Source organism: Diaphorina citri, unplaced genomic scaffold, assembly GCF_000475195.1.
Source record: "Diaphorina citri unplaced genomic scaffold, Diaci psyllid genome assembly version 1.1 scaffold670, whole genome shotgun sequence".
Classification (NCBI taxonomy): domain Eukaryota; kingdom Metazoa; phylum Arthropoda; class Insecta; order Hemiptera; family Psyllidae; genus Diaphorina; species Diaphorina citri.
In genome coordinates this window covers 36,561-63,786 of record NW_007378103.1, presented here as the reverse complement: position 1 = coordinate 63,786, position 27,226 = coordinate 36,561, and the positions used below count along the sequence as shown (strand labels likewise).

Genomic DNA, 27,226 nt, shown 5'->3' with positions numbered 1-27,226 from the left:
GAGCAACCACATCAAGTAAAAATTACAAATCATCAAACACCACAAACCTGTGGTTAACAAAACCGATGGAAATCCTTTTGAATCAATGATCCATGGGTTTCAAGTTCTCTGGAAAACTAGGTGTTGATACTGTTGGGTGTTGATACTGTTGGGTGTTGAGACTATTGGGTGTTGATACTGTTGGGTGTTGATGGGACTGTTGGGTGGTGGTTAGAAATCAGATGGTTATTGATATATAACAATGGAATTACGTGCTATCCATTTATTCAGGGTTGTAGGTATTTGACTTTGTTAAAGATAAAACGTTGAGGAAGAAAGAGGCAGCTTGCGAAAATTTGATGGACAATATGGTTGATACCTATGAATCCTATGATAGTCCCGTGTCTCGTCAGAAGTGTAGAAGTTAAGTTAGGTATGTATATCAAGAAAGCCCTGTAGAAATAAAGTAACATAGTAGACCTTACTAGGTATACCAACCGAGATATGTAGAAGGAAAAAAATTAAGGAAAGTAAGAATGACTTTCAAGATCCTTGAAGTAGTGTTGGTTCTATTTACGTTCATCTTGTTGGCACCTGTAGTAAGACAATAAAGAAACAACTTGTTATTGGTAACTGCATAGGCAATAAAATCATGTATGCCAAAAATGTCTTTGTAGACATTAAAAGATAATAGCTCACATTCATGCCTGACAGATGGTTGCATCTATTCATATCAGCTATTCAATGCCATAACATTGCATTATCTATTTTCATAGGTATACTAGGTATAGTTCCTAAGCTACTTCTTATTAGTAGGTAAGTATGTATCTACCTGTCTATTGTAAGTGTTTCTGAATTGTGAAAAACTCTATTTATGTATTCTAATTGACTTCATCTATATTTATTTGAATTGATTTGATTAAATTACTTTTAAGTAGTGCCTACTATGAAAATCCTACAAACCATATTTATTTGAATTGATTTGATTAAATTACTTTTAAGTAGTGCCTACTATGAAAATCTTACAAACCAAAACCAAACTGCGGAGGATTAGTTAGCGGACCAAATGTTCACCATTATCAGTTTCTACTTCCTAAAGAGTCTTGAAGGGCAAATTGGTAGATACTTCTACAATCTACACATATCCAAACAGATATGGGCCGGGTCTAACAATCCCAAATTACCAAATGACCTAGTAGCTAAGCTCAATTTCCTAGCATGGACATTGCTCTGAGGTTAACAAACACTGAACATGAGTTTTTAGACCCGGGAGTTATGTAGATGTTAGATGAATGATACATATCTCGAATTTATTATCAGGATATCAGGAAATGGAAAAAAAAAAACGAGAGAAACGTTTTATTACAAAACCTGACACCTCACATGTCAATGTTAACCTTGTCGAAATGAAAAAATGAATTCTCACACCCTGACCTCTGTCAATTATCTATGTAATGAGACTGGATCTGATTTCTCAGCTCATTTGTTGATTCTATCTCGAATAATTATCATTAATTTATTGTTATAAACGTCATTATCATTTGTATGATTATTCATTAAAGATTTTGCCATGAAATAGGAATTCAATGTATTTTGTTGCAGCTGAATAGCTCATCGTGTTTCAATCAATCTGGTTTATTTCTAATGATTCAATGCTATTTGAAACCATTTTGCATTTTTTGTCGTTGAATTGTGTGGTAGGTATTTGCACTGAGGTTTACCACTACGGATTATCTCGAGATCAATACGAGGTTGACCCGGGTACCATCAAGTACTTATAGAGAATCCTCATTGAATCTCAATTGTCAGAAATTCTGAACTGGTTTACCCCTGATGTTAGACCCTCCCCTGTATAAATGCTCTAGCTTTGATACTTCTTTGTAGGTCCTTATACCTACAGTCTACACTCCAGCTCAAGAGTCGATGATACTTAAAACATAGAGCGGTATAGGTTATTTAAGTACCTACGAGGTACCTACTTAACTTTAATGAAGTAGTACTTGGGTATAGTAGGTACCTAATAGGTACGTGGCATTACAGTCGTGGGTATGTACCTGTCTATAGTTGTTTTGAATGAAATAAGCATTCAGTAAGTTTAAGAGGCACTTGTACATAACAAACCATGTACATTAAAAAATAGTAAGTAAGTAATCACTCCAGCTCAAGAGTCGATGATACTTAAAACATAGAGCGGTATAGTTATTTAAGTACGAGGTACCTACTTAACTTTAATGAAGTTAAGGTACTTGGGTATAGTAGGTACCTACCTACTAGGTACTTGGCATTACAGTCGTGGGTATGTACCTATCTATAGTAAGTTGTTTTGAATGAAATAAGCATTCAGTAAGTTTAAGAGGCACTTGTACATAACGAACCATGTACATTAAAAAATAGTAAGTAAATTGTACCTACATATGTATGTTAGTGGAATTACCCCCTGGTCGACTCAAAACACAATTTTTTTCTCCACCATTTCAAAACTCAACAACCAATTAACCAATTTTTGTATGTTAGTGGAATTACCCCCTGGTCGACTCAAAACACAATTTTTTTCTCCACCATTTCAAAACTCAACAACCAATAAACCAATTTTTTCTTTCCACAAAATGAACGAACAAACATCTCAGAGTTCGTGATTTTCCTTCCTTCTCGCAGGAACATAAAAACGCTCATAAAGTTGTTTGATCTAGAAAGAGAATTGCTCGTTTGGTTTTGGTATTCGAAGAGAATTGGTTCTAATGACCTTGCTTTATATTTCCAGATAATGATGGAATGGTGGTGGGTGACGTGTTTGGTGTGTCTTAGGTCCGGCGCACCCCACACATGTTATTCTGTATAGTCATAGTCTTAATACATGTTACATGGTATATTAATGATTGCTCGTTTGGTTTTGGTATTCGAAGAGAATTGGTTCTAATGACCTTGCTTTATATTTCCAGATAATGATGGAATGGTGGTGGGTGCTGGGTGACGTGTTTGTCCGGCGCACCCCACACATGTTATTCTGTATAGTCACAGTCTTAATACATGTTACATAGTATCTCTATTACATGTTGTAGTCATTGTGAACATGTACTGTAGAGACACATTTCCGCGTGATTCTACAGAACCCCTATAATAGCCTGATACAGTTTTGACATCTCCACTGATTTAATACATTTTGTGGGTATAGTTCCACTTTGTAGTCTTGTCATCTCCACCAATATCACTTCACTTTTGGGCACCCAACAGTGTACACTCCTTCAATGTTATTTTGTGTAGTTTTGACATCTCCACTGATTTCAAACACTGTGGGAGCAGCAGGTAGGTACCTACACATTAGATACTTCGTATTTTTAACATCTCCACTAATATCACCAGTTATTACGGGGATAACGAGGTAAAGGATTTTTCTCTTGGAATGAGGAAAAGGTAAAGTTGAGGGGAAAAACCTTAAATGAAGACTTAATTAACTCCGTGTATGTATTGCATGTAGGTTTATGTTTCTGAGAATTGAGATGTAAAGATGTTGTAAACATGATTGCAACGAGGCTGGTACCTACATCATGGAGTTATTGACAGCTGATGAAGTGATATGTAACTCCGTGTATGTATTGCATGTAGGTTTATGTTTCTGAGAATTGAGATGTAAAGATGTTGTAAACATGATTGCAACGAGGCTGGTAGGTACATGGAGTTATTGACAGCTGATGAAGTGATATCAGCATAATTTATAACTTGGGTTTAACAAGCTCTGGAATGGCATAACTCATCATGTCTTGACCACAGTACTCAACATTACGAGAGAAAGTAACCTGAAACTTTCAACCAATCAATTGACAATATCCTTACTTCATCAACTTAAAAACGCCAGCCTTGTTAGCTTGGAGGGTAGCGCGTCTGTAAGCGTGAGGTCGCGGGTTTGATTCCCACCCGGGGCGGATTTTGTCCTAAACAGATAAGGTTCGTTCTGGGAGCGGCTGGCTTTCTCCTATCCTGTCTGTCTTCTCTCTTCGCTTTCGGGACGATTTAGCAGTTACAGTTCCTCTATCAAACCTCTAATGGCATAACTCATCATGTCTTGACCACAGTACTCAACATTACGAGAGAAAGTAACCTGAAACTTTCAACCAATCAATTGACAATATTCTTACTTCATCAACTTAAAAATGCCAGCCTTGTTAGCTTGGAGGGTAGCGCGTTTGCCTTGTAAGCGCTAGGCCGCGGGTTCCATTCCCACCCGGGGCGGATTTTGTCCTAAACAGATGAGGTGCGTTCTGGGAACGGCTGGCTTTCTCCTATCCTGTCTGTCTTCTCTCTTCGCTTTCGGGACGATAGACCTTAGCAGTTACAGTTCCTATCAAACCTCTTAAAAAAAGAGCGTGTCGTATCTCACATAAGAAAGTCCAGCATGAGATTATACTGAGACGTTCTTTTCCACCTAACCATTTTGTAAGGATGAACTAAGTATAGGTATAGAACACTGATCATGTGCTTTAAGAACTGATATCAGTAGGTATACCTATTTTACATGGTGTAATAAAAAGTATAGTTTAGGTACCTACATATGTACAATGCTTTGGGGATCATGTGGGCTAGGTATAGGTATCTACCTCAGAATAAGGACTTATCAAAAACCCATGCCAAGAGGCCAAGACATAACCATACCAATTTGCCTCAGCAGTTGCTGAATTGGGGTCTTGGCCTTGAGCTTTGGCATATAGGTATTTCAAATGGGAAGAACTTAAAAAAAAATACTTCATGTATAATGGTTATATTAATAGGTAGGATTACTCTTTGTATGTTTTTCTAAATTTATAAGTATGTATTGTATTGTGCCTTCAAATGACCACCAAATAAAGGTTTATTTATTTATTTACCTACGTAAGGTATGTAAATTAATTGTAGGTATGTAAATTAGGTATGCATAATATTTTTGTAAATGAGCATGATAAATAAATAAATAAAAAATAAAATAAAATAAAAAAAATAGTCTGCATGAGCACAAAGTAGGAACTTTGTGTACTAGTTCACGAGACTCAATTCAATTCAATTTATTTTTATTGTACATAATATAACATTAAAAATACAACATTTCTATGAATACAATTGAGGAGAGGAAAAAGAAAGGAAGTGACTGTGTGTATGTGCATCCCGTGCTTCAAGCATAGAGTCGAAAAATTTCGACCCTGTCGGGAATCAAACCCGGGACCTCCGTTGTGCAAGCCTAGTGTGATACCTACTCAGCCATGGAGGTTAGGCTGACGACAGGATTATAAGAACTGGTCTGGTATAGTTATCATTGGAGTTTGGAGACATCTACATAACCGACAAAGTGTCATTTCAAATTAGGTACCTGCCTGCCTAATGATTAGGTACCTATAATGTCTATTGTTGATCTGTAATAACATGTAATTTGCCCACTCATATAGTTACCTATTATTTATGAATCACTACATTCACAAACCCCAGCATTAACTACCTACTAACTAGAGATAGGTACCTACTTTACATAATATAAGTACATAATATCTACCTGTTTTATTAAATCAAACATGCTTATAATTATTATTTTCATAGGTAGGTATTACCTACCTATGAAGGTAAGACCTATAGTCCTATATGGAATGTAGATGCTGGCAGTGGTGAGGGTGAAGGTTCCTATATGGAATGTAGATACTGGCAGTGGTGAGGGTGAAGGTAGGGGGATTTTCCCAGTAAATGCATCACATTCCAATACAGTTTTGTACAGTCTTCCTTTCTTCTTAACACTGATTTTCTTGTCACATAACACTCCACTCAGCTTCCTCCAATTCATCCATCCATTTGAAAGTGTGCTAGGAGGAATATTATGCTCACGTTTCAATAAATTGGTATATGGTATCATTAAAATGATAACTGGTATCATTACATTCATTACAAATGGTAACAAATTAACGCCGCATACAAATTTATAGTGTGCTGGTTGAATTCTTAGTGATAGAGAGAGCTATAAACAAAATTCGTGCCCAGAACTGAATTTTATTGCAACACAGCTCAAACCTCTTATTTTATTATTATTATTTTTTTTTCTATTCTAAGTTAAGATTTGCCCGAAGACCAACTTTTTTGCCATGGTTAAGTTTAAAATTCGGAAACAAGCCACTTTAAATTGATAGACATCTTATAGACTGCCTCTAAGTCGAATTTTGTTAATCAAGGTTTATGCGTTAGGTACACCCTGGCGACTTACTACATCTACTTACCTAGATACACCAAAGTTGCGTGTAAAACGTTCAGACATTTCCTATGTCCTACTTCCCAATTTCTTTCCTACCCAAACCCAAATAGTAGTAAATACCATTATCACTGTCCATCTAAGTGTATTGACCTCTGTGTAGGTTAGGAAAATTGCTTCTTACCCAATGTTGAATGTTACTTTTGCGTGTTTGTTAAATTTTTGTTATCGTCCTGAAAATATCAACAAAGTTCACGGGGGCATGTCAGGTTAACTTGATGGTAGGTAAAGAGCAAAAACGACGGATATTTTATAGTAGACACCTTGGTTTACGGTTGTGATAATGTGGTATTTCTTTTTCTTTATTTCGCCTTCGCCAATCCTCTAATTTTTTGTCTTTACAAGAAACATAAAGTGTGCCTTGGAAAGCTCGCCAATATCAAAAATTGGAAGCGACAATTGACCTGTATTACCACAAAGTACAGTAGATTCGTATAAGCTTAAACCATCTTTTGGTGTTGTTTGCTCCTATACCTAAGCCTCAGAGTGGACCTTTTGAGTATGAACAAAACACAGTCATAGGGTATTTCGCCATTTTTCAAAAATCCACCCAATTCAATACAAGTCAATCATGTACCATGTTGTTCTGTTCCAGATTCCATCGTGCCATGGACAAGCTCTCCCTCCTCCTCTTCATATTCCTGCGGTGTCTCAACCCCAACCTGGGCTACAAGGCGGGAGCCCCCACATTCGCCTGCAAGACAATGACCCCTGGCCACGGGGTCCCAACACAGACCAGTGCTTCCCCCTACACGATACAGACAGGGGCGGAAGAAGTGGATGACGCGGGTAGAATTCTGGTGACCCTGTCGTCGCCACCCCTGCAATTCTTCACCGGGTTCCTGGTTCAGGCACGGACACCAGAGTCTGATGAAGCGATAGGAAGTTTCGTTCAGATACCTCGCAACACGCAGCTCTTGAACTGCGGAACACAGGCTGTAAGTACCTAGATCCTGAGATTCGTAGAAGCTTAATTCACCCTTTAGGTTATGTGGGGAAAAAACTACACCCTAACATTTAGGAACTTCCTATCTCGCCCCTGAGAAAAGGGGAAAGTGAACTGAGAATGACTGGAGCTAAACTAAAGGCCATTATCATTACAAACATTTAGGATATGGAAGGGGTCCAGATTATTTCTGGACGTCCAAAGGATTTCAATCCTTCCAACACCGTGAGATAGGGACCATGCCTATCGTGGTGTGGCGTTTGGGACATGATAGAATCAGATTAGCTAATATGTTATTGTTATACTGTTATAAGTTATACTGTTATAGTTAGTGCTGGAACATACCTACTAGCTTACTTATTTACTTTCCGTGTCTTCTAGAGAGAGAAAAAAAATCTTCACTAAAAATGTACTAAAATTCAAGCTTTTGATTCTTCTGAAAAGTTTGCAGTCTGTTTACGAGCAGGTATCAGGTGGTGATGATGTTTCTTGAGCGAATATCTTTTGGGGGTCATAGTATCTACCTATTGACCTACCCCGTATATTGCGTACCTACAATACATACCTAATATGTTCTAGAGAGAGAAAAAAAATCTTCACTAAAAATGTACTAAAATTCAAGCTTTTGATTCTTCTGAAAAGTTTGCAGTCTGTTTACGAGTAGGTATCAGGTGGTGATGATGTTTCTTGAGCGAATATCTTTTGGGGGGTCATAGTATCTACCTATTGACCTACCCCGTATATTGCGTACCTACAATACATAACTTCTATGTACTATACCTTTTATTATTAGTAATAATAAAGGAAGGACGGACTAAAAAAGAAGGCCGGTAGGTATACCTTTTGCCTTTAAATTTGAACCACAGTGCCCTCAGTTCTGAATTCATGCCTCAGTAACCTGCACACCTGAGATTGCATTTCTAGAACGTGGAGTTTGTGAACGTAGGTACTTATGAACTTTTATTGACACACAACGAGGTACCTAATGCATGGCTTTGATTTTTGACGTTCTAAAAGATTAAATTCTCCAAAACTCTTTTCGTTGGAGATTGCCTTGAAACGTCCATTGTTAGGTCCTATTTCAGCATTCACACCTGTCCAGTCAATACCAATCATAGATGCCTGTCAATATGGTCTTATGTTAAATCGATATGATCTTATTATCAATGTTAAACTTTTGAAATTCCAAACCTAATGAAGACTTACAACTTGTAGGATTTAGGACCAATACGAAGCCGAAAATCAACAGAGCCACAACACAACATGATGGCTTCGTCTAAAGTTAAGCCTACATCTCAGTTCAGCATTATGAGGGTCACATATCACAGCGTACTCATAGATTTGTCCTAATAAATTATAGGATGGACCTAAAACTGGTCAAGTTGTAGCGGATTTCACCTTAGTTAGACAAGTTGATCAGGGCGGTATTTAGGAGGGGCGGGCGTGAGGAGACTGCCCCCCCCCTAGAACTTCATTCTTCTCCTTAATTGTGGGCCAGGCTCCGAAAATATGGAGTTTCAACCCCTCACCCTCCTAAAGGTACATCACTGTTTGTACTTTCGGCCCCCCTCCCCCTCGACAAAATCCAGAGTTTTCTAGAGAGAGAAAAAAAATCTTCCCTAAAAATGTACTAAAATTGAAGCTTTTGATTCTTCTGAAATGTTTGCAGTCTATTTACGAGTAGGTATCAGGTGGTGATGATGTTTCTTGAGCGAATATCTTTTGGGGGTCATAGTATCTACCTATTGACCTACCCCGTATGTTGCGTACCTACAATACATACCTAATATGTACTCAGAATAGAATATTAGAATCAGACCAAGTTGAGTTTATGTGTTTGGTAATCTGAGATTCTATGAGATGCTGGGCCTCGTGGGCGACATTCATTGGCATGCTACGGCATGCTATACAAGAGTTCATTGTATTGCATTATGACATGCTAGGAGACGCCATTGTGTTATACCTACTCTCTTTTGTTTCGTTCTCATGGTTAGAGAAGAGATTAGATAATGTTTCATCTGCATGGAATTTCTCAATACTTCCCTTTGAAGAGTTTCTATTTTCTTGAATTCTTGAACTTGACTCTTTTCTATTTTCTTCTATTTTCTTGAATTCTTGAACTTGACTCTTTCACTTACACACACTAGGATACACACTGCACAATCTCATATTAAAGGTCGGAACACACTTCACCATTCACCACACCATGATGTGTAGGTGCTGGCGTGGTGTGGTGATGTATGTTCCAAAACGTTCAAATCCCTTGTATCTTCTTTTTCGCCGTAGCACGTTCAACACTCGGCCGTATGTCGGCGTGGGGTCGGTGCGGTTATATGTTGAAGGTCCCCGAGGATTCTGAGAGGTTTTTTTTTTCCAAGTTAGGCACTTTAACTAACACTCTAGTGTCGTTCGCGCCAATCTCAGAGGTTTGATAGCGATTTAACAACTCTGAGTACCTAAAGGTGTGTCCGTTGATTGACGTCGACTGAACCGTCCACACTGCCTTGATAACATAGATTCACCTCATTGATCGACGGCCCGTCGACCATGTTACACCTTAAAGTTATCTACCTATCCTATAATATTGTGTCTAAATGTTTTATGTTTCGCTCATTTCAGAATTCGTCTGTCACGCAGTCTACTAACGCGAGGAAAACTAATATTGAGATGGAGTGGGAATCACCACCTGATTATGAAGGATCTGTTACATTTGTGTAAGTACCTACCTACCATGAGATTCACTTCACTGAACGAATGGAGTGAGTTTCAGGCTTTAACTTTACTACTTTATAATATGTATTTAGTTTGTCTGATGTCTGTTTAATAACTTTCCGTGAGAACTTTCGAACGATTTGTCAGATTTTGATGAAATTTGGCAAAAATTTTCAACACACAAAGGAAATTTTTCTCATCATTTCGGTCCCGATCTCATTTCGGCTCAATAAGAACTTTCGGGGACTCTTAGGTATTCTTCCCTAATGTTCTACAGTTGACTAAACCACTGGTACATACTTACATAAGTAAGTAGATAACTAATGAGCAAATCAGTTTCATAGGTTCAAACTTAATTCAGGTTAACTAACAAGTCCGCGGACCTACTGAACTTCTGCCACATACAAGCCTTGAACCAAGTACTCTGGGTTGTTATGGGTGCCAGTATTGGCAATAGAAACAGGTATTACATATGTATAATGTATGTACGATTGTAGATACTAGGTATTGTACCTTATTTGCATAATACGTATGTACCTACCTATTAAGTGCCTATGTACCTATACCGATTCGAGGTACCTTTTTTTTTTCAAAATAATAATTAACTTTATTTTTCAATAAGGCAGAACAACAATTACAAAGAAAGAGATGAGACAAAGTCAATGAAGATCTGAGAGAGAAAGGATGGCGCAGAGGAGAAGCCCTAGACAGAGGATTGTGGAGAAGGAGAATTAAAGACAGAAATGCCGACCCCATATAGAAATGGGATAAGGTTTAGTGAAAGAAGAGGAGGAGGAGTACCCCCATTCATAGAATACATACAAAAATATGTATTCCGTGCTAAATGGGGGCATACCTACCTCATATGTACCTAATACTCCTGGATGTAAAAAAGAAGGCCGGTAGGTACCTTCCCTTTAAATTTGAACCACAGTGCCCTCAGTTCTGATGAATTCATGCTTCAGTAACCTGCACACCTGAGATTGCACTTCTGGAACGTGGAGTTTGTGAACGTAGGTATTTACAGTGACACTTTTACTGTCACACAACGAGGTACCTAATGCATGGCTTTGATTTTTGACATTCTAAAAGATTAAATTCTCCAAAACTCTTTTCGTTGGAGATTTCCTTGAAACGTCTATTGTTAGGTCCTATTTCACCATTCACCTGTCCAGTCAATACCAATCATAGATGCCTGTCAATATGGTCTTATGTTAAATCGATGTGATCTTATTATCAATGTTGAACTTTTGAAAGTCCAAACCTAATGAAGACTTACAACTTGTAGGATTTAGGGGTTCAGGCACGGACACCAGAGTCTGATGAAGCGATAGGAAGTTTCGTTCAGATACCTCGCAACACGCAGCTCTTGAACTGCGGAACACAGGCTGTAAGTACCTAGATCCTGAGATTCGTAGAAGCTTAATTCACCCTTTAGGTTATGTGGGGAAAAAACTACACCCTAACATTTAGGAACTTCCTATCTCGCCCCTGAGAAAAGGGGAAAGTGAACTGAGAATGACTGGAGCTAAACTAAAGGCCATTATCATTACAAACATTTAGGATATGGAAGGGGTCCAGATTATTTCTGGACGTCCAAAGGATTTCAATCCTTCCAACACCGTGAGATAGGGACCATGCCTATCGTGGTGTGGCGTTTGGGACATGATAGAATCAGATTAGCTAATATGTTATACTGTTATAGTTAGTGCTGAAACATACCTACTAGCTTACTTTTCGTGTTCGGAAACAAACTTGAACATCAGATCTTGAATTTCCAGAAGTTGGCAACGTGGATGGCTTTAGGGTTTGCTTGCATGAGGTCTTCTTGCATCCAGTTCTAGTTGGTGCTAAACTACATAATATATTGTGCCCGAAAACCTACAATCCTGCTCCGTGGTGTGGGTGGCAATAAAAACCTAACCCAATTATTCCTCCTTCAGAGAATGTCTCATTTACATCAGACGGTATCAGGGACCTTCAAAGAATAACAACAAAAGATAAGAAATACTTCACATTATACTTTCATACTAATGTATCTCCAGATACATAGTACTCGTATACTCGTATACTTACATACTAATGTATCTCCAGATACATAGTATACTTACATACGAATGTATAGGTCCATATCGCTGCAACTTCCTCAGCAAAGAAACCTAAACAAACAATTTACTGAATTACTCGCAACTCCCACACACTGAACGTTATGTCAGTCCTCACATGAGGTATAAACCTAACATATCATGACCTAGTCATTGAACAGGTACTCAACTGGTATATTGTGGACTTCTGGCAATAAGTTTTGATAACGTCGACTGTAGTTCTCACAACCCTGAAGTCATTGGAATACTTGAAGTACAATAGGGTATCTAACTAGAGGAAAGAGGTCATGTCCTTTGCTGACATCTCAGTGATAAGAACAGTGCACAGTGGTGAGCCTATGCCGGCCACTACTATAAGAGAAACAGAGAGAGGGAGTCAGTGAGAAGAACGTGAAATGTGATTTGGCAAACCAACAAGCAGTAAGGCCGGGCACTCGCAATTTGGTAGACCTGAACAGGTCCGCCTGTCAGGTCTACCTGATAGTGTGTGTGTGTGTGTGTGTGTGTGTGTGTGTGTGTGTGTGTGCTCATCAGGTATCAGATAGACCTGACAGGCGGACCTGTTTAGGTGTATCTGTCAGCTCTACCTGATAGCGAGTGGACGGCCTTACTGCTTGTGTGTTTGCCAAATCATATTTCATGTTTCTTTCTCTCTCTCTATTTCGATCTACTTACCGGTCCCTTAAAAAACGGGCCCGACCGAATCCCCCTTCCCCTCTCGAGGGCTCTCCTAATGAGAGGAACTGATGCTTTTGCAGCTTACCTAAGCCCCTTCTATTCAGGTATTCACTAGTGGAAATAACTTTAAACCTCATAGGTTACGTATTCTTTATTGGTTTGTGAGAGCTGCGAGCATCTGTGAGATATCAAAACAGTCAAACCTATCAGAATAGAATATTAGAATCAGACCAAGTTGAGTTTATGTGTTTGGTAATCTGAGATTCTACCTAATATGTGTATAAGGTATTATAACCTAGATTTCAATTCATTACGAATCAAAGCTCGAAATCATTCATACAAAACACATTATTGCCTATCTATACGTACATCTCCTTGTTGTTTGCCAGCTTAGCTTTAGATCCATCATATCGATATTGAGAATTAATTGTGATATCGATCATTATTCTAATGAGGATTTATGTCTTACCTAATTGCTTATCAACTTTATGATCATGTTGCGATGTCAAGAACATGTGTAATTCCTATTCATCTAATTAAGTAGGTAGATAGGTATAGGTACCTGTAAGCTATAGGCTATAGGTAATATTGTGAAGAACAAAGGAATAATAGGAGCGAGGTTAAATTCTCATTACTTAAGTATTATGCAGGTGTGGCGATAGAATTTAAAGCTGCTTTTCTCTAGAATTAGAAGGACATTGACTTTCCGATGAATTGAACCTGGGACTTTAGCTTACAAGTGACCACGTAATTATGTATCAAGGTTTGCTTTATATTTTCCAAGAGGTTTCGTAGAGAAGACTGTAACAGCGGAGGCCTTATCGTCCGGAAATCGAAGACAGGGGAAGGAGAAGACAGGAAAAACTCAGGCGTTTCAAGAACGAACAGAATCTGTTCAGAACAAAGTTCGTACCGCCAGCCTAGTTAGCTTAGTTGGTAGTGCGTCTGCCTTGTAAGCGCTAGGCCGCGGGTTCGATTCCCGCCCGGGGCGAATTTTATCCTGATGGTATAATGTTCGTTCTCGGAACGGCTGGCTTTCCTCCTATCCTGTCTTCCTTCTCTCTTCGATTTCGGGATGATAAGACTATAGCAGTTACAGTTCCCTGTTTCGAAACTCTTTTTTTAAAAAAAAAGTTCGTACCCGGCAGGAATCGAGAAGAAACAAAAACATATCGGTGACGCGCTAGGGCGGTTTCGTTATATCCGATCAATTCCAACCTAGAATTCATTTCTTCTTGATTTCAGCGCTACCATGGTGAAAGACTACAAGACATTCTGGGTAGCCCAGGAGTCATCCCCAGTACAAGTGTTTAGAAGATCTGTAGATATAGAAACTGCAGGACCTGAACAGAACGGAGGACAACTGTCCCAAGCAGCTCAGGTGAGTGATGTGAATTACGCAAAGCTTTAGACAGCCAGCCTAGTTAGCTTGGAAGGTAGCGCGTGTGCCTTGTAAGCGCTAGGCCGCGGGTTTAATTCCCGCCCGGGGGGGGGGGGGGTTTCGCCACGTGTCGGTCCTGGGAAGGCGTGCGGCGGGGGTTTAATCCCCGCGGGGGGGGGGGGGATTTTAGCCTGAACGAATAAGGTTCGTTCTCGCAACGGCTAACTTTCTCCTATCCTGTCTTCCTTCTCCCTTCTCTTCCAGGACGATAAGAGATATTGGAATATATTCTGTCCTTCTTAGAGAACAGCTCGTAGATAGTATTCCAATCAGTTCACTCAACCTCTCTCTAGTTATTATATCGATAAGAAAATAAAATACTGATGGTTCCATTATTTACCTTGTTGTTCCAGGGTCAGAGAAATCTAGAGTTGAGTGCCTACAAGTCCTGTGGGAAGACCAAGAAGTGTTTAGGTTCTCCTGATGGATGTATTGCAGGCAAAACCTGTGTAGCTCTAGTCACTATCGCACCTCAGGGGAGAGACTTCCAGATTGAAATGTTCGGCAAGAAGAGCAAATACATTGCCATCGGGTTCTCAGATGATACCAAAATGGTAAGCAAATAACCGCTGCACCAACCTCAGTGGTGCAGTGGTTAGTACGGTGGACGTGAATCCGGAGGTTGGTGGTTCGAGTCCAAGTCAACTTTAGCGTAGTATATTAAGCGGGGGACGACATTTGTGACAAGCATTTATGATTAACACACTTAAAATTCCAAATAACCGCTGTACGATGCGTCAGTTCAAGCGATAAATGAGACTTCCAAGATCAGGCTGATTAGGGCTGTCATCTTTGAAGCAACTTTTCAACTTTGTACTCCACGTTTTGCAATATTTTCAAGCACCTTTTGTTGCATTGGACTCATTAGAAAAATAGTGATGGACGATAAGAAGTGTGTGGACTAATTGGAAAAAAAGTCGTAGAAGTATCCATAATACCTACCTATTCCGTAGGATTCTAGAAGTGTGGTGGTATTAAGATAAATTAATTGTGGTTTCAGGGAGGTGATCACGTTGTAGAGTGTGTCAATGAAGATCTCAGCAGAGGCACCATAGTCAAAGCTTATCGCTCATTCAACATTCCTAATGCCAAACAAAACAGAAGATTCGACGTAAGTAAAAAGAGTCCTATTTATATAGGTAGGTACATCTAATGTCTGACGGAGATACGTATCTTAAGCTATTAGAAGAAGAAAATAAAGCATTCTCCAAAAACGTCATATGCTTAAGTTATAGCCCAAAGCTTCCTGCCCAATTAGAAATTGTTTTTAACTAAACCGATTAAATCAAATTTGTCCTTTTTTCCAATGCAGCTTTCATACTACGGAACATTCGAAGAGGTAGGTGTAGGTCCTAAAATGAAGTGCGTTTTCCAGATCGTAGGTAGTTTTTGATTCAGTTGAATTGTATTAGAATGTAAAAGGTTCAGACTGTTCGGATATTGCGATCACCGCAAGCCGTACTTAGTTTAAAAATGTCAAATCTTCCAGAAAACAGAAAGCTATACTAAGTCTTATGTATGTACCTAATGTCTGTTCGGAGTGACTCTTCCGATATAGTCTGTGTCCGGACAGTCATCGAGTATGTCAACAGCCATTTCATCATGAGTGTGTAGTCGCGACACCTAACTTTATTACTTTCTATTATTTTTGCTAAGTGTCTCCAAGGTTAACATTACTTCTTCTCCCTCCCCAGGATCAGGAAGGTGTGGAGCTCCTAGAGGGTTCATTCTATGATGGAGATCTATACTGTAAGGTGAACCATGTGGCTAAGATAGCTGTACAAGACAAGGAGTATGATTTGAACAATAATGAATACCACTTGCTCCTGGCTGCTGGATCTGCACTCAAACGTAAGTTATTAATTCAAAGAAACACCTGCAGCTATCCAAAGTGAAAGACTAGATATAGAAAACTGAGTTAGGTACCCAACTACTAAGTCCTAAAACTCACATGTACCTACGTAATGTTGGCAGCATAGTATCAGACTGTCCATGTTACTTGAGGAAAGCTTTGGCAGTTCTGCTGCCAGAACGAGAGCTTTAGAAAGGCATCCCTAGAAAGATATTATTTAGAATAGGTATCTTCTACCTATTGGTTATCGTAACGAAGCAAAGGACATGTAAGGTTTGTAAGGTAGATGGGTAGTCCAACATAGTCAACATTTCGTCCTTCTCACTTCCAGCATTCACGGTGGGTTTCCACGACGTTGCTTACACAAGCACCAAGGATCGATCCCGGGTCTCTGAATTGAAAGCCTCGCGGTCCAATGATCCGTTCTACACGGAGTGCAACAAGCTCAAGTCTTGTTTCGGATCACCGGAGGGATGTGTAGATAGTCAGAGTTGTACAGCAGTAGCGTCCGTGCGGAGTATGACTTGAACAATAATGAATACCACTTGCTCCTGGCTGCTGGATCTGCACTCAAACGTAAGTTATGGATTCCTAGAAATACCTGCAGCTATCTAAAGTGGAAGACTAGATATAGAAAACTGAGTTACCCAACTACAAAGTCCTAAAACTCACATGTAGGTACGTAATGTTGGCAGCATAGTATCAGACTTTCCATGTTACTTGAGGAAAGCTTTGGCAGTTCTGCTGCCAGAACGAGAGCTTTAGAAAGACATCTCTAGAAAATATATTATTTAGAATAGGTGTCTTCTACCTATTGGTTATCGTAACGAAGCAAAGGACATGTAAGGTTTGTAAGGTAGATGGGTAGTCCAACATAATCAACATTTCGTCCTTCTCACTTCCAGCATTCACGGTGGGTTTCCACGACGTTGCTTACACAAGCACCAAGGATCGATCCCGGGTCTCTGAATTGAAAGCCTCGCGGTCCAATGATCCGTTCTACACGGAGTGTAATAAGCTCAAGTCTTGTTTCGGATCACCGGAGGGATGTGTAGATAGTCAGAGTTGTACAGCAGTAGCGTCCGTGAGAGTGGAGGGTACACGACATACGTTTGAATTGAAAGCGGAGAATGCTGCGTATGTAGCCGTGGGGCTGTCGCATGATAACAAAATGGTAAGCACTATGTGAAATCCTATCAACCACAAGTAGCCTGTCTCATAGACACGGAAAGTATGTAACTACAAATGGATGATAGATCATATTATTTACCTACTAACTTTACTTACTCTTGACTGTCAGCAGATCAGCAATTTTGCGTCAAAGGTTTTGTCAGTGCTGTTCTGTCCTGGTGTATGTTAGGACGCGAATGACAAGATGTTAGATCACGGGACAAGAATGTAAAGAAGTGGGTACCGCCAGCTTAGCTGTGCACTTCATATCCTCAAAGTTCACACAATTCTGACGGTATAATCTGAAATTTTGCGTCAAATGTTTTGTCAGTGCTGTTCTGTCCTGGTGTATGTTAGGACGCGAATGACAAGATGTTAGATCACGGGACAAGAACGTAAAGAAGTGGGTACCGCCAGCTTAGCTGTGCACTTCATATCCTCAAAGTTCACACAATTCTGGCGGTATAATCTGCCCTATAATCTACTTTGATGGAGGTAAAGTGACTTTTCCACCGACCTCAGTGGCGTAGTCATGATGCTCAGGTTAAGGGTCTCGTCCACCTCTGTTCTCGCAGTATTATAAGATCTTAGATCATATTTTATCCCCCAGGGTGGAGACAGTGTGATGGAGTGCGTACGAGAGGAGACAGGTGGGGGTTCCATCAAGGCGTACAACTCATGGAACATCGCTAACGATAAGGCTAACAAGAGAATTGGTGTTGACGGAATCAATCTACTCAACAGTAGCTCGGTAGATGGCAGCATCTATTGTAAATTCACTCGGGACCCTGTGCACAGGATAGAGGGGACATTGTTTGATATGGCCAAGGATCAGTACTTCCTGCTTCTAGCTTCAGGATCTTCGTTGAAAGGTGAGAGATTCATATAAGCTCAACCCAACTTTTGGGACTGTTTACCCCTACACGTAAGCCTCAGAGTGGCCTTTCTGTGTATGTAGCTTCTCGATGCTCTATGTTCTACACTCAACTCTGTTTTTAGCTCAAATTCTACAGTTCACTGAACTCTTATCAACTCGTAATTATAATGTAATCATGATTCTTCTCCGGTTTTCCAGATAACAGCGTCGGATTTCACGACCAAGTGTTCACATCCACAGCACAGCAGCGCCTCCTAGCTGATGTTGGTGCATTTAGTACGGCTACTAAACTGTACATACGTCTACATGGTGCCTTCATGATAGCAGCATGGATTGGGGCGGCCAGTATTGGTATTGTTATGGCCAGATATTACAAACAGACTTGGATCGGCTCTTCCCTCTGCTCTAAGGATATCTGGTTTGCTGTAAGTGTTTCATGAATGTACCTACAGATTACCAGCCTAGTTCGCTTCTTAGAGGGTAGCGCGTCTGCCTTGTAAGAAGTTGTAAGCGCTAGGTCGCGGGTTCGATTTCCGCCCCGGGCGGATTTTACCGACCGAAATCAAGTATTTTTCACGGTCCGATTACGAAATTTTAATCGGTGCTGGAGAATTTCATGGTGGCTCGAGGCTCGTTATAATAAATTCACCCTGTATTATTATTGTTGTTGTTGTTGTTGTTGTTATATGATGCGAAGGAATTGATCATTAGGTCATTTTCCTTCATCCTGTATTGTTGTTATGTTCTAACCCGAGTCTCCTTGGTGTATTTCCAGTGGCATAGAACCCTCATGTTCCTTACCTGGCTGCTCACTATTGCTGGAGCTGTCCTCATATTCTATGATGTAGGAGGATGGGTGTCCGGGCCTAGTCAGACCCATGCCCTAGTGGGCGTGGTTACCACAGTCCTCTGCTTTATTCAACCAATAGCAGCCGCGCTCAGGCCTCTGCCCGGGTCCAGCAAGAGGCCATTGTTCAACTGGTTGCACTGGCTAGTAGGCAATGTGGCCCATATTTGTGCCAGTAAGTATACTTGAACTTGTTGGTTCGGAAATGCTAAACCTACCTTTGTGACCTCTAATTTTTACAATTAAATCGTTTGGTCCAATAAGGACGTAAGGACCAAGATACGAAAATCTGCGAGGGAGCTTTGCTCGGGACATTTGATGTGACGTCATCGTGTACGGGAGCGTATGCCGTGACGTCAAAGTTCACGATTTACCGGTATTTTTTAAATCGATTTATCTCGGGATCTAGAAGTCGTAGAAGAAAAAGAAAAATTCCGTTGGTCCTCATTTTTCCTGCTCTATGACTTTGAAACATCATCCAAGTAAGCGCAACTGATCTATTATGTATTTAACCCTGCATACACCTTCTCTCTGTGTTTCAGTTGTAACTATTTTCCTAGCTGTTCAATTATCCAAGGCAGAACTGCCAGAGTTTGTAGACTGGATTCTGGTGGCGTTTGTAGCTTTCTATGTCGCCATTCATCTTATCCTATCGGTAAGTACATTCTTCGAGACTCTTGCTAGAATTGAAGTAGATAGCTTCTATGGTAATTATAACCGATTTTGATGAATTTTTTTTTTTTTTCAAACTTGGTCTACTTGCATGCCCCAACACACACACGCAATCCGTTTTCTTCCATCATTTGTAGTTGTCCCTCTACAACTTCCTGAAAACGGCTACTTTCCCTGTCGCGTATAATATCTCTAGTAGCGCGGTCAAACTTTGACTTGGCGGGGCGGAGCGCTACCGCGCTCCTTAATTCAGAAACCACGACAATGAAAAATAAAGATCCTTTTTGCGTTCATTTGTGAAAGTCCCTTTTTGTAGCAATTTTTCCGCCACTCACACTCAGAACGTCTGACACACCGTCGGAACGTGTGTGGTGGAAACAGCTTCAGACCGCGGTGTCTCAAACCGTCTCGTCTATCAGACCAAGGTGTCAAGCTTTTCCCGCATTACTCATTCCGACTGTCTGCCAGACCTTGGTCTGGCAGATGGTTTCAGTGAGTGGCGGCCATAAGACGAAGTTTTGTATTAACTTCTTTATTTTCTTCTCTCGTCCTCCAGTGTTCAGGCTGCCTGAGTGATTCGAAAGCAGAGAAGCGTATCAACGCCTTCCCCATGAAGCAGATGTCTCCAGGGCGTAACTCCATGCATACAGACTATGCGGAACGCAAGCGTGATGCCCCATACGCTGGGCTGCGGAAAACCACACTATGTCTGCACTGTCTAGTTATATTAGCCATCACTGTAGCGCTAGTGCTTATAGTGGTGTTGGCGCCTATTGAGAAACAGTGGGGAGAAGTAGGTAGATAGGTATAGGTACCTGTAAGCTATAGGCTATAAGTAATATTGTGAAGAACAAAGGAATAATAGGAGCGAGGTTAAATTCTTAAGTAGGTAGATAGGTATAGGTACCTGTAAGCTATAGGCTATAAGTAATATTGTGAAGAACAAAGGAATAATAGGAGCGAGGTTAAATCCTTATTAAGTATTATGCAGGTGTGGCGATAGAATTTAAAGCTGCTTTTCTCTAGAATTAGAAGGACATTGACTTTCCGATGAATTGAACCTGGGACTTTAGCTTACAAGTGACCACGTAATTATGTATCAAGGTTTGCTTTATATTTTCCAAGAGGTTTCGTAGAGAAGACTGTAACAGCGGGAAAAATTCCGTTGGTCCTCATTTTTCCTGCTCTATGACTTTGAAACATCATCCAAGTAAGCGCAACTGATCTATTATGTATAATCTGACCTATAATCTACTTTGATGGAGGTAAAGTGACTTTTCCACCGACCTCAGTGGCGTAGTCATGATGCTCAGGTTAAGGGTCTGTTCTCGCAGTATTATAAGATCATATTCTATCCCCCAGGGTGGAGACAGTGTGATGGAGTGCGTACGAGAGGAGACAGGTGGGGGTTCCATCAAGGCGTACAACTCATGGAACATCGCTAACGATAAGGCTAACAAGAGAATTGGTGTTGACGGAATCAATCTACTCAACAGTAGCTCGGTAGATGGCAGCATCTATTGTAAATTCACTCGGGACCCTGTGCACAGGATAGAGGGGACATTGTTTGATATGGCCAAGGATCAGTACTTCCTGCTTCTAGCTTCAGGATCTTCGTTGAAAGGTGAGAGATTCGTATAAGCTCAACCCAACTTTTGGGACTGTTTACCCCTACACCCAAGCCTCAGAGTGGCCTTTCTGTGTATGTAGCTTCTCGATGCTCTATGTTCTACACTCAACTCTGTTTTTAGCTCAAATTCTACAGTTCACTGAACTCTTATCAACTCGTAATTATAATGTAATCATGATTCTTCTCCGGTTTTCCAGATAACAGCGTCGGATTTCACGACCAAGTGTTCACATCCACAGCACAGCAGCGCCTCCTAGCTGATGTTGGTGCATTTAGTACGGCTACTAAACTGTACATACGTCTACATGGTGCCTTCATGATAGCAGCATGGATTGGGGCGGCCAGTATTGGTATTGTTATGGCCAGATATTACAAACAGACTTGGATCGGCTCCAGGATAGAGGGGACATTGTTTGATATGGCCAAGGATCAGTACTTCCTGCTTCTAGCTTCAGGATCTTCGTTGAAAGGTGAGAGATTCATATAAGCTCAACCCAACTTTTGGGACTGTTTACCCCTACACGTAGGATTTAGGACCAATACGAAGCCGAAAATCAACAGAGCCACAAACAACATGGCTTCGCCTAAAGTTAAGCCTACATCTCAGTTCAGCATTATGAGGGTCACATATCACAGCGTACTCATAGATTTGTCCTAATGAATTATAGGATGGACCAAGAACTGGTCAAGTTGTGGCGGATTTCACCTTAGTTAGACAAGTTGATCAGGGCGGTATTTAGGAGGGGCGGGCGTGAGGAGACTGCCCCCCTCTAGAACTTCTTTCTTCTCCTTAATTGTGGGCCAGGCTCCGAAAATATGGAGTTTCAATCCCTCACCCTCCTAAGGGTACATCACTGTTTGTACTTTCGGCCCCCCTCCCCCTCGACAAAATCCAAGTGTTCTAGAGAGGGATCGGCTCTTCCCTCTGCTCTAAGGATATCTGGTTTGCTGTAAGTGTTTCATGAATGTACCTACAGATTACCAGCCTAGTTCGCTTCTTAGAGGGTAGCGCGTCTGCCTTGTAAGAAGTTGTAAGCGCTAGGTCGCGGGTTCGATTTCCGCCCCGGGCGGATTTTACCGACCGAAATCAAGTATTTTTCACGGTCCGATTACGAAATTTTAATCGGTGCTGGAGAATTTCATGGTGGCTCGAGGCTCGTTATAATAAATTCACCCTGTATTATTATTGTTGTTGTTGTTGTTGTTGTTATATGATGCGAAGGAATTGATCATTAGGTCATTTTCCTTCATCCTGTATTGTTGTTATGTTCTAACCCGAGTCTCCTTGGTGTATTTCCAGTGGCATAGAACCCTCATGTTCCTTACCTGGCTGCTCACTATTGCTGGAGCTGTCCTCATATTCTATGATGTAGGAGGATGGGTGTCCGGGCCTAGTCAGACCCATGCCCTAGTGGGCGTGGTTACCACAGTCCTCTGCTTTATTCAACCAATAGCAGCCGCGCTCAGGCCTCTGCCCGGGTCCAGCAAGAGGCCATTGTTCAACTGGTTGCACTGGCTAGTAGGCAATGTGGCTCATATTTGTGCCAGTAAGTATACTTTAACTTGTTGGTTCGGACCTACTTTGTGACCTCTAATTCTACAATTAAATCGTTTGGTCCAATAAGGACGTAAGGACCAAGATACGAAAATTGAGTTCCGATAAAAACAGCTTCAAGCCTTCAAGTTTTCGATTTACATTGAAAAGCTTTTGGACGATTAGGTATACGAAATATCATGTACCTACCTACCTTTGTAAATAATCCAGATATGTATCAACATGATATTTTCTACCAGATTTCAAACATCATACCGTGTCAGGACAGTTGTTTTAGCTAGAGTTATATCATCCTTCTTGTGAAGAAGCCTGCAATGGAGGAGTTGCAAATGGGTAAAAATTTTAAATAAATGGTCGATTCCTATGTAAAAAGTTGGGGAAAATCCAAATCTGAGGTCAAAACTCCGAAAAAATAACAGAACCAATAGCAGCCGCGCTCAGGCCTCTGCCCGGGTCCAGCAAGAGGCCATTGTTCAACTGGTTGCACTGGCTAGTAGGCAATGTGGCCCATATTTGTGCCAGTAAGTATACTTGAACTTGTTGGTTCGGAAATGCTAAACCTACCTTTGTGACCTCTAATTTTTACAATTAAATCGTTTGGTCCAATAAGGACGTAAGGACCAAGATACGAAAATTGAGTTCCGATAAAAACAGCTTCAAGCCTTCAAGTTTTCGATTTACATTGAAAAGCTTTGGGACGATTAGGTATAAGAAATATCATGTACCTACCTATCTTTGTAGATAATCCAGATATGTATATTTTCTACCAGATTTCAAACATCATACCGTGTCAGGACAGTTGTTTTACCTAGAGTTATATCCTTCTTGTGAAGAAGCCTGCAATTATGTACTTAACCCTGCATACACCTTCTCTCTGTGTTTCAGTTGTAACTATTTTCCTAGCTGTTCAATTATCCAAGGCAGAACTGCCAGAGTTTGTAGACTGGATTCTGGTGGCGTTTGTAGCTTTCTATGTCGCCATTCATCTCATCCTATCGGTAAGTACATTATTCGAGACTCTTGCTAGAATTGAAGTAGATAGCATCGATGGTCATCCCGCGCGCAAAGTGTTCTACAAGCATCGATGGTAATTATTCAGGAGCCACGACAATGAAAAATAAAGATCCTTTTTGCGGTCATTTGTGAAAGTCCCTTTTTGTAGCAATTTTTCCGCCACTCACGCTCAGAACGTCTGACACACCGTCGAAACGTGTGTGGTGGAAACAGCTTCAGACCGCGGTCTCTCAAACCGTCTCGTCTGTCAGACCAAGGTGTCCCGCATTACACATTCCGACTGTCTGCCAGACCTCGGTCTGGCAGGCGGTTTCAGTGAGTGGCGGCCATAAGATGAAGTTTTGTATTAACTTCGTTATTTTCTTCTCTCGTCCTCCAGTGTTCAGGCTGCCTGAGTGATTCAAAAGCAGAGAAGCGTATCAACGCCTTCCCCATGAAGCAGATGTCTCCAGGGCGTAACTCAATGCATACAGACTATGCGGAACGCAAGCGTGATGCCCCATACGCTGGGCTGCGGAAAACCACACTATGTTTGCACTGTCTAGTTATATTAGCCATCACTGTAGCGCTAGTGCTTATAGTGGTGTTAGCGCCCATTGAGAAACAGTGGGGAGATATGAAGGATAAACTCATGACATGAAGGATAAACTCATGACATGAAGGATAAACTCATGACATGAGGGATAAACTCATGACATGAAGGATAAACTCATGACATGAGGGATAAACTCATGACATGAAGAATAAACTCATGACATGAAGGATAAACTCATGGCATGAAGGATAAACTCATGACATGAAGGATAAACTCATGACATGAGGGATAAACTCATAATATGAAGGATAAACTCATGACGTAGACATCAACACATGACGATAACTTCACACCTTGTAGCCAGCCTAGTTCGCTTAGCGCGTCTGCCTTGAAAGCGCTAGGTCGCGGGTTCGATTCCCGCCCGGGGCGGATTTTATGAACGGAGAAGGTTCGCCTCCTGCAACGGTTGGCTTAATACTCTCCTGTCTTCCTTGGCTCTTCTCTTTCGGGATGATAAAATCCAGTTGAAATGATCTTAGCAGTCAAAGGACTGCCTCTCACTTCGTTTTTTCTTTTTAAAGACAGTTTTGTCTAAGCTATTTCCTGTTATGAGTGAGGGATTTCACACGTTGAAAAAAACAAAAGTACCAATTTCTGTGCTGCTGATTTCAACTTCCACTTCCTTACTAATCTATTAGATATATTTACCTACAAACATACTTATCTATGTAAATTACAATATTTCTATTCTGATAATGCCATTGTTAGAATTAACTTGTGTCTCGTGTGCTTTATTATTATTATTATTTTTTCTACTTATTACCTACATTGTTGTTGAATTTGTCCAAATATGTCTGTATGTATGTTGTACTTACATTTTGTATATCTTACAAATTAATGTAAACTTAATTTAAGCCCGATGCCAATGCAGTTCAGGTCACTCTCCAGTCAAGTACAGTCAAAATATTCTTATTCACATCTGCCGATGATCTGCCATATTAACTTAACTCCCGTCAACCCGTATGTAAATTATTTGACTGTTTGATAAACGTACTGTGACTGGAGTGTGATCTGAACGGATAGTGGAAATCCAACTTTAATGTGTCATGAATTGATGTTTTAATCCTACTGAAATATAATGAAAATGTAGTAGGGATACTAAACAGTCCATACCACATTTTTAAAAAAAAAGGAAATTTTATTACGAACCTACAGTATACTATGTATACTAATATAGCTTTAAGTTTTTGCCTTTTGAAATTAGTTTTATGTAGAATGTAGATACATACCTCCATTATGGTAGTGTAGTGGTCAAGACCCAGCCGAGGTACTGAATGGCCTGAACATTCCAGAAAGCAACTCTACTTACACGTCACATTTCGCGAAATTTTGACTAAAAACCAAGCATAATGTTTAAGCAATGTGTCCGAACAGATTTCTTCTGTAATATTACGTCATTTTGAAAGCCACCTTAGTTAGCTTGAAGGATAGCGCGTCTGCCTTGTAAGCGGTAGGTCGAGGGTTCAATGTCCGCCGTTTTGAAAACTGTGAATTATAAAGTTGAAGTTGTTTCTGGAAGGCCTGGGTGCCCTATTATTAACTAGAATTTCCAGAAGTTGGCAACGTGGATGGCTTTAGGGTTTGCTTGCATGAGGTCTTCTTGCATCCAGTTCTAGTTGGTGCTAAACTACATAATATATTGTGCCCGAAAACCTACAATCCTGCTCCGTGGTGTGGGTGGCAATAAAAACCTAACCCAATTATTCCTCCTTCAGAGAATGTCTCATTTACATCAGACGGTATCAGGGACCTTCAAAGAATAACAACAAAAGATAAGAAATACTTCACATTATACTTTCATACTAATGTATCTCCAGATACATAGTACTCGTATACTCGTATACTTACATACTAATGTATCTCCAGATACATAGTATACTTACATACGAATGTATAGGTCCATATCGCTGCAACTTCCTCAGCAAAGAAACCTAAACAAACAATTTACTGAATTACTCGCAACTCCCACACACTGAACGTTATGTCAGTCCTCACATGAGGTATAAACCTATTCTTATTACTTAAGTATTATGCAGGTGTGGCGATAGAATTTAAAGCTGCTTTTCTCTAGAATTAGAAGGACATTGACTTTCCGATGAATTGAACCTGGGACTTTAGCTTACAAGTGACCACGTAATTATGTATCAAGGTTTGCTATATATTTTCCAAGAGGTTTCGTAGAGAAGATGGTAACAGCGGAGGCCTTATCGTCCGGAAATCGAAGACAGGGGAAGGAGAAGACAGGAAAAACTCAGGCGTTTCAAGAACGAACAGAATCTGTTCAGAACAAAGTTCGTACCGCCAGCCTAGTTAGCTTAGTTGGTAGTGCGTCTGCCTTGTAAGCGCTAGGCCGCGGGTTCGATTCCCGCCCGGGGCGAATTTTATCCTGATGGTATAATGTTCGTTCTCGGAACGGCTGGCTTTCCTCCTATCCTGTCTTCCTTCTCTCTTCGATTTCGGGATGATAAGACTATAGCAGTTACAGTTCCCTGTTTCGAAACTCTTTTTTTAAAAAAAAAGTTCGTACCCGGCAGGAATCGAGAAGAAACAAAAACATATCGGTGACGCGCTAGGGCGGTTTCGTTATATCCGATCAATTCCAACCTAGAATTCATTTCTTCTTGATTTCAGCGCTACCATGGTGAAAGACTACAAGACATTCTGGGTAGCCCAGGAGTCATCCCCAGTACAAGTGTTTAGAAGATCTGTAGATATAGAAACTGCAGGACCTGAACAGAACGGAGGACAACTGTCCCAAGCAGCTCAGGTGAGTGATGTGAATTACGCAAAGCTTTAGACAGCCAGCCTAGTTAGCTTGGAAGGTAGCGCGTGTGCCTTGTAAGCGCTAGGCCGCGGGTTTAATTCCCGCCCGGGGGGGGGGGGGGTTTCGCCCCAAC

General features: G+C 40.7%; 2 protein-coding genes across 2 annotated transcripts in view; both read left to right on the top strand.

Moving 5' to 3' along the window:
* Positions 1-6,834: 6,834 nt before the first annotated feature.
* LOC103511054 (putative ferric-chelate reductase 1 homolog) lies at positions 6,835-25,118 on the top strand. Its single transcript, XM_017444842.2, has 12 exons — positions 6,835-7,173; positions 9,801-9,895; positions 13,922-14,057; positions 14,471-14,671; positions 15,118-15,228; positions 15,812-15,968; positions 16,875-17,143; positions 17,750-18,011; positions 18,215-18,441; positions 18,792-19,038; positions 19,406-19,518; positions 24,114-25,118. Exons 1-12 carry the CDS (start codon positions 6,844-6,846, stop codon positions 24,372-24,374), a joined length of 2,409 nt encoding a protein of 802 aa, XP_017300331.1. The 5' UTR covers positions 6,835-6,843; the 3' UTR covers positions 24,375-25,118.
* A 1,813-nt stretch (positions 25,119-26,931) lies between these two features.
* The window catches only part of LOC103511059 (putative ferric-chelate reductase 1 homolog), a 2,923-nt gene continuing 2,628 nt past the window's right edge, over positions 26,932-27,226 (top strand). The window contains exon 1 of the mRNA XM_008475770.2: positions 26,932-27,096. Within this exon, the coding sequence (XP_008473992.1) occupies positions 26,968-27,096 (129 nt within the window). The 5' untranslated portion in view covers positions 26,932-26,967. The remainder of the gene's footprint in view (positions 27,097-27,226) is intronic.